At 34.9% G+C, this 8,522-nt stretch overlaps 2 protein-coding genes; both read right to left on the bottom strand.

Annotated features, from left to right (window-relative positions):
* Positions 1–540: 540 nt before the first annotated feature.
* Positions 541–2,441, bottom strand: GSBLH_T00004690001 (uncharacterized protein). XM_013043642.1 has 3 exons: positions 2,245–2,441; positions 718–2,213; positions 541–684 (listed from the first exon to the last, which is right to left on the bottom strand). The coding sequence occupies exons 1-2, from the start codon at positions 2,381–2,383 to the stop codon at positions 1,141–1,143; spliced, it is 1,212 nt and encodes a 403-aa protein (XP_012899096.1). The 5' UTR covers positions 2,384–2,441; the 3' UTR covers positions 541–684; positions 718–1,140.
* Positions 2,442–4,691: 2,250 nt separating this feature from the next.
* On the bottom strand, positions 4,692–7,178 carry GSBLH_T00004689001 (uncharacterized protein). XM_013043641.1 has 4 exons: positions 7,013–7,178; positions 5,547–6,981; positions 5,431–5,514; positions 4,692–5,396 (listed from the first exon to the last, which is right to left on the bottom strand). Exons 3-4 carry the CDS (start codon positions 5,485–5,487, stop codon positions 4,749–4,751), a joined length of 705 nt encoding a protein of 234 aa, XP_012899095.1. The 5' UTR covers positions 5,488–5,514; positions 5,547–6,981; positions 7,013–7,178; the 3' UTR covers positions 4,692–4,748.
* Between the last annotated feature and the right edge of the window lie 1,344 nt (positions 7,179–8,522).

Raw genomic sequence — 8,522 nt, 5'->3', positions numbered from 1 at the left:
GACTTATAATATATATATATTTATTCAATGATTACCATAATATTACTCAAATTACTTTCACAACATATGCTATATTGCATCAAATTGTATATAATTGCAACAATTATAATTCATCAAAATTCCTGAAAAAATGAATTGTTGCAGATATTCTATTGTTTTGTGTACTCTCGTATTTTGAATACACAAATATTGTTATGCACAGCAACAGAAAATTATAAAACGCTTAAAATTATGTTATTCTAACGTATTGGTATTATCTTTTCGTTTTCCCATTTATTATCACCTCTTATTCATTTGGTAACTTATCTTAATTATTATCAACAAAATAAGCATTTAATTTCCACAATAATATTACAAAGAGTTGACTATTTCAAAATAATAATATAATATCGTTTATCCGAATTGGGAATTGTCCTAAAAAAAGACTTTAGATTACTCAATCATGAAAACCGGTTTAAACACTAGAGTTTATTCTTATCTGATAGATGTGAATAGTTCAATTCCCCTTTTGATTAATTTATTTGTATTAGTAAATATTAGTAATTTTCGAAAATTGACAATACAATCGTCACTTATACACATCGACCATTGATTTCAAGATTCATATGGTAAAATGTTGAATAAAAGTGTCATTTCATATTCTTTCATTTTTCAAGCAATTCGTGCTCAAACTCGTCATAAATACTTATATGTGTGAATATAAAAACAATTCTTTACATTAAACGTGGATCAAATTCGAATTTCTGCAAAGAAATGAAATTTTCTCAGTATTTCTACATATGACAATAGTTAATATTAAGGGATATTCACGGCGGGTCTGTTCTGTTTTTTCCGATAATAAATCGATATCTATTTTTCGTTATGCAATTCGTTTTATTATCGTTTAAAACACTGAATGAAAATACCAGACAAATATGAATAACCAATAATTAGTGTTATAGATGCAATATACCTAAACAAAGTTATATCAAAATACATTAATTAATAAAACTACAATTCTTATTTTAAAAAAATATATGAATATATATATATATATATATATATATATATAAATTGCTTATGCAGATAATACTTTTTTACTAGAAATCGTTATACTAATCATAACTTTATTTTTTCGTATCAACAAACAATGCCAATCTTCTAGCTTTGTGGTGCCCATTCTTCATCTACTGGACGAGATACAAATTTATAGTTTATAGGTGTATACGAAATGTCGGTGGTTTTGTAATATCTATTTTCGATTTTTATTTGATATGTATTTTGTATACTTAATAAATAGTTGTTTAGAATCTTCGTACAAAACTTTTCATTGTTTCCTCTTTCTTGCCGTAATGCTGGTAGTGCCTGGTATTTTGCATCCATTGATTTGATAGTGCCAATATTGTTCACCAATGCTGATAAAACAGCTTGGTCTTGTCTATGATTTGTCATATTCGATCTTCGTGGAGATATGCACCTCTGTGTATAAGCACATTGGTGATATGGTATTATCACTCTGTTTATGACAGTTTTATTGGACCAATCAGTAATCAAATGACCTCCACAACCCATTCTCCATTTTGGATCAAATGAATCAATAAAATGGTTTTGCTCTAAAAACTTGATCGTAGTAATATGTGTCCATTTTCCTGCACCACCACCAGATACAGGAGTATAGATTCCTTCAAGACGAGCACTTGTCACTTCTCTGCTGATTCCATCTCGGATAAGACTTCCTCCATCAATCCAAAAAGTGATTGCTTTCCACGAAAACAAAGCATCCATGTAGGACACCACTTTCCAAGTATAACCACCACGTTGATCCTTATTCTCAAACAGATTCATCCATTTGGGAAAAGAACTCCAATTGAATTTGCGATATGCGATAAACCCAGTGGATTTCATTTTCTTCTGAATCTGGTGAATTGTTTCGAAATGAGCAAACAACTTCTCCTTCAATTCAGGTGATAAACCTAAATCAATGTACATATATGAGGCATATGGATCTGCCAAAACCATAGAATAAAGACAATTAAAGGAACCATAACCATGATTATCTGATGCACCTGTCATCATCAATACGTCTGAAGTGTGTAAATGATAGGTGGGAATATCTCCAGTCAAAAGAAATGGTAATGATTTATTTGCAATTCCATAGTTCTCGTAGTGTGTTGAAACGTCTGATACTAATTGATTGAAAGGAACAGGATACTCAATATCGTCATAATCATATTCTATACAGTCATAAGAATGGCAATGCACTACGATTTTTGGAACAGCATCCAAATCTTGGCAGCTTTACAGGGTAGGAAACAACATCATTTACTACATACAGTGTTTGTACTGTCGAGCCATATACTTCTTTTGCTTCTTGACTTTTCCTTATAGTGGAAAGTATGTACATATATACAAAGAATGAGCAGAAGGAAAGTGCATAAAATATAAAATGCATGCTACTTTCTTGTTAAAAAGAATTTGAACTTTTTAACATATCTTGTTATGACCTATAATGCCATTTGATGTTATGCTATGAATGCATAATACTTTATGCATTTGATTCATTCTAGGCTTGTATTATTTGGACATTTGTAAGTATGACAAACAACCAAAATATCATTTTAGTAAAGTAGTATTGAGTCATATTACTTGTACATTGTCATACGAATGAGTGAGATATAGAGGTGAAGCAAGTTGTTGGCATTTACTTGTACAGCGAAAACTATTCGTAAGCAAATGTTACAGAACATTCTCCATATTATTCTAAATTAGTCTTGATATTATTATTATCACGTTTGTATCAGCAAACACAATGAAGTACTATAATGATGTGTTGTCGTATAGATTTCCTTTATGTGTATAATATAGATGAGGGAGTTCGGCAACTGCAAACTACTGTCGTCGATCGATCTTCATCTCCTCCCTGTTCATGTTTGTATCGAAAGCAATTTGCTGGTCACCTGTTTACAGCTCTATCAGAGTTGGAATACCGTCGATAACCCCGAAAGAGTCGGTAGAAGACAGCTGCAGTTACCCTCCACTGTCCGATCTCTTCCTTCCTATGTGAAATGGATGATTCATCACGCTGAACAAGATATTCTCAGCCGCAATCCTCCCACCCCGCTGTCTGCAATGATTTCAAAGCCATTATCGCGAGTTCAACTATACGAAGAATCGAGACATACTCGCATCGAGTCCTTAAAGATTTCACCTGTCAATCTGTCAATCTCTCTGGCTTTGGGATCTCAGTCTATGTCCTCGAGTTACGACTATTTTACTATCCAGGATTTGAAGTGTGTTTTCCCACAGATCAGTATCGATGAACGATATCCTCGACGAATCAGCTATGTGCTTTCTCAGCTATTGTCCACCTATCGCAAGTCCTTGCTGTTCAGTCTTCTTTATCGGTTTGGAGAGCAAAACACCTGGCAATCTCTATCGATTCGTTTCTTCCTTCTATCAGAACATCAAAACGTTGGGAGAGAATGTGATTACCGCTTTGTCCAATCTCACATTGTCACTTGTTCGTGTGCTTTCCTATGTGAGCGAGTATATCGATGCACAGATCGTGAATATATCTCTGTCTGGAATCAATGCAATGATGGGTTTCACAAGTTGGCTCTACATATTCTTCCAGCAAGTGAACGTTTTAGCGATTCCACACACGCTCCATGGAGAAATCACACTGCAAAGTCCCTACATCAAATCGAAAAAGCGCTATTCCTTGTTTGGAAGGCTGTGGAATCAGAATTCAACATTGATGTGGTATATGATAGGAACGATCGGAATGGTTTCGCGTCCTCTGAAAATGGTTCTCTTCGATTTCCAAACAATGCGACATTATCTTGACGGTGAATAAGTCAACAAAACGCGAGCCAAACCTCCCAATGTAGCGATCGGAGGCATTGTAATGGTAAGAATTTGAATTGGATTTGATTCATTGTAGCCTTTTAATGAGATTTACAGCAAAGGACGTGAGTTGTTGTCTCGTGCAATAGAAGATAGAAAATATGAGATGGAAGACTGTATTTCGGTGTATTGGTTAGGCAATGCATACCCATTGACGACAAGGAATCATTTACTGATTGTTCAGGAGAAAATATCGGAGATTGTTTTACGATGCTGTGTGGCTTTCGATGAATGCTACAAAGCTCATTGTCGGAGGAATGTGGATACGAACAATGTGGAGTTGTGTGTTTTGTGTGTATGAAGAATTGTTCGTTGTTCAAGAGTCGATGGGATCGGATTCAGTTGAAATTGGAAGAAGTATGTGTGAATATGTGGAAGAGTGAAGACACTGAGAAGAGGTGTGAGAAACTGATTGGTATCATCGAGAATGAGAGAAGAAATCACAGTTATAGTAAGTTTTGGAGAGGAGGAATGAGTTGTAGTTTGGAGATATCAATATTTGTTGAATACATTAGTCCAGTTGGAGTGACTTGTTTGTTGAAAAGTAAATGAGTGTTGTGTGTGATGATTTGATGAAATAGAAAGAAATGGAATGATTTGATTTGATTTGATTTGATTAGGAGTGTAAGAACAGATGATTCTTCACAGAATGAATGATATTGATGATTCTATCTTATGCAATCATTATCGATTGTCTTAATGTAGTTCAATGCACACTTGGTCGAAGAAATCCTTGCCAATGGTTTCATTCTATTTTGGTATTTCACCAAACATCCATCCACACACAGTATTCGAACAAACACTCCACCAATGACGATTCCACCCTTCCTTCCTTCCTTTCTTCATGTAGCCTCACAATCAGCTTAGAGAGAAGCTCTCTTGGCCTTCTCAGCAGCGATGGCAGCGGCACGAATGCTCAGCTTGCGCTGAGTCTTCAGTCCCATGATACCGCCACCCCACTTCTTGTTCTCGGCGTACTTGGTGGTGAAGCTCTCCTGCAGCGAGTTCAGCGCCGCCTCGTCCTCAGGGTTCACTCCCGTCAGACACACGCAAGTAGCGGTCTTCTGGTGCACCAGAGCGCCCAGACGGCCCTTGCCGCTCACGATCGCGTACGCAACGCCCATCTTGTGGCACAGAGCGGGCAGCCACATCACCAGCTCCAGGGGATCCACATCGTTGGCAATCAGAACCAGCTTGGCCTTCTTGCGCTCCACCAGCTTCGTCACGTTGTCCAGACCGTACTTCACAACCAGAGCACGCTTCTCCTCCACGGGCTTGCCCTCAGCCTTCGTCTTGGCAGCAGCCTCCAGACGAGCCTTCTTCTCGGCCTCCGTCTCAGGAGCGTACTTGTTCATCAGACGGAACACCTCAGCAGCCTGGTTCTTGTCCAACACATGGCTGAACTGGTTCACGGTGGGAGGAACCTTCAGACGCTGGCTCAGAATCTTACGCTGTCTCTGGATGATCACGTAACGGGGCCACTTCAGGAATCGGGAGAGATCCTTCTTAGGCTATGAAATTAGGCCGAACGGAACGCTATCGTACCAGAACATCTCCTCCAATGCGGAAGTTTTTGGGAGTAGCAGCAAAGATGGGATTCATAGATTTAGCAGAGTCCTTAGCCTTAGTCTGGATATTAGGGCAATAAGCGAGCAAAATACCGAAGACATAGCTTGAATCGTCAATGAAATAACTGGGAGAATTAGAGATCAACTATTCATCAACACCATATATAGAATCAACAACAAAACTGAGGTCATAGCATTCTCTACCAGATCTTTAGAGTTTCAATAGAGTAGTAGCATTCACAAGTATAATCGAAATGACATCATGTGACATACATATTCTAAGAGAACATTCCATAGATTTACAGCAAGACAGAATACAAGATAACTCCAGGAAGCTGCTAAGCACTTTTCATGTGATTTAGGAGAACAGCGACTGCAACTTGAAATTCTCGAAGAATTGTATCTCAAAATGGAATCGCTCAAAATAGTTGTGTTTTACAACTATGGAAATCTTCCTTATCCATTTTGCTAATTTCGGCAATCATGCTCTTTCTATTGATGTATTCATAATATAACAAACCAATCGATCAAATAATGATAGTATCATATTCGAAATTATGAATTGAAACAAACACGCCAATATTCCCAAAATAAATCTGTTCTTGGTTTTTTATTGTAATCTACATCCCAATCAAGTTTGGGTGCTTCATAAGGATAAACGGCTTTCTTCATTTCTGCACTAGATGTTATAACTTTGATTCCTTTGGCTGTGGTATTGCATGTGCCCCTTAAAAACCATGCTCTAGGTTTATATATTAGTTCTCTATCTTTTCCATTCATTATTTCACATTCATCTGGACTTCCATGAATCCATCGTAAAGGACCTGTCACAATTACTGAACTCCTGTAACAACGAGCAGGACCTGAAAATACTCCCTTTTCCGTAATGCCATGGGAAGCATAAAAATAGTTACTACTCAACCATCTAAATGAAAACAATTTGTTTCGGTACTCTTTCATGGTTGTATGCATCGGACTTTGATCATCAAAAATGTGTTTTCGTGCTTGGAGTTTATAGGTTCTTATCCAAAATTCATAACTTCCTTTTCCCCATTTTGATAATACGGCTCCTCCAGAAGGATAAGGTCCACGGTTCACTCTACAAGAAAACGATATATCGATCTTGGATTTTTTGAATAGATCAAAGATATCTGTATAGGACTTATTATCACAAGGATAAACATGAGTATCCGTGATAAAAGAATAATTGAATGGAAGATAAGCATTGTACAACACACGAGTGAGCCATTGCTTTTTACTGGTTTTCACCACATCTTCGTTATGAACTGGGACAATCACATCAATTAGCTTTGCAGTTGATGCAAGTATGTCACAGTTAGTAACTACAGCAATTTTGGCATTAGGATCTTTTGCCTTAACAGCTGCACTGTTCCTTTCCACCTCCTTTAGATATCTTGGATTTTCACCACATCTGTTTTGAGTATACAAGTAATAAACAATCCCTCGTTCCATAATTGGTGGTCGCGGATTAGGAAACGATTTGTGGACAAATAGAGATTGGATATGTCTATAATCATCAAATATAAATTAATAAATACAATTGAGGATAGCACTGAGTAGAATGGGCATATTCAGGATAGACTAACGTAGAATTACAAGCATTGCTTTGAATTTTAATTGCCTTCTTTGTAGTAATACTAGCTGTTATTCCATTTGGTTTTATCACAGATTTTATAGATTCTTTAGTCGATAGTTTCTTTCTTTAAGAAAAAGATAATATTTGAAAGAATGATGCTGACAACATATAGAAAATAGTATAGAAATAACTATTAAAATAAGATACATTATAAGGATTAGTATGTGCAAACTAGAATATTCTTCATATGAATCACTACTTGATCTGCCTTAAATAATCTTAAGTCAATCAAAATTATGCATGCTCTTTTGATTTAAAAATATACGATATAGGGAGCATAATTATGTTTGGGAAAAAGACTTTGAATACGATCAAAATAATATAACAATAACGACAGAGTACAGAAAAGCATTATCTATAATATAATTAAAGTAACAATTCCTACAGATAGAGTCATTATTTTGTGAACAAAATAAGAATGATAAAGCGATTTAGACCATTAGAACCATCGAAAGAATATTATCCATCAAATTATTCGCATTCGAAATAATACGTAATCAAATGAGCTGTTGAAAATACTAATATATAAACAACTCTATTAATATTTGTCTAACATATGAATGCTTTCGATTGTATCGCAAATATACAGTATTTTTGATATGAAGCTGATGATTATAATCGTTTATTTTAAAATATATTCAATGCAAAAAACTAACCCTATAATTTATAAACACGAAAGTGTTCATGCTATTGTCAAATATTAATGATAGTGTGTATACCCATACATGTTAACCCAAATATTATAAGTGATGAGGAATGTTTTCATTTATAGTATCCTTAACGTTCTATGTTTTTTTAATTCAGGATTACAAATATAATAGTTGATACAAGTAACTTATTTCAGTATATTAACACAACCGTTTTAAATTAACTGTATAAGAATCAGTAAGTATTATATGCAAACTAAATATTGTACCATTAAAACAATTGCTTTCATTTAGTGTGTTAATTTATCACTACACACATATCTAATTAAGCCTCAAGATTAATGGTATTTTATCTTGCTATTTCCTGATAATATCTCTTTATGAAAAATATAAATGAAAATCAATACATAGTTATTTAGTACTATTTCATAAAATAAGGAAAGAATATTTATGGTGAACAATAATCTGTGATATAAAAATACTTCATATTTATTATTCATTTCCTTATAATTTCAAGAGACTGCACTATCCATGCAGATAATAGTATTCAGCATTTACATTTTATTTCGACTACACAGGCACTATAAGATATGATATAATTAAAGATAATTTATTCTTTTACGTAATATATTATATTTCACAAAAATAGGTATATTAACTTTTCATTATTGTATTGGAATGACCAATATTTATAAATTATATTGCATGCTTAGCATTTTGAGATGGCCACCATTATACGACATTCCCAGACAACCACTAAGCTTG

The sequence above is a fragment of the Blastocystis hominis genome (genome assembly GCF_000151665.1).
Source record: "Blastocystis hominis, Singapore isolate B (sub-type 7) whole genome shotgun sequence assembly, scaffold_7".
Lineage (NCBI taxonomy): Eukaryota > Bigyra > Opalinata > Blastocystidae > Blastocystis > Blastocystis hominis.
This window is presented reverse-complemented; position numbering and strand designations above follow the sequence as displayed.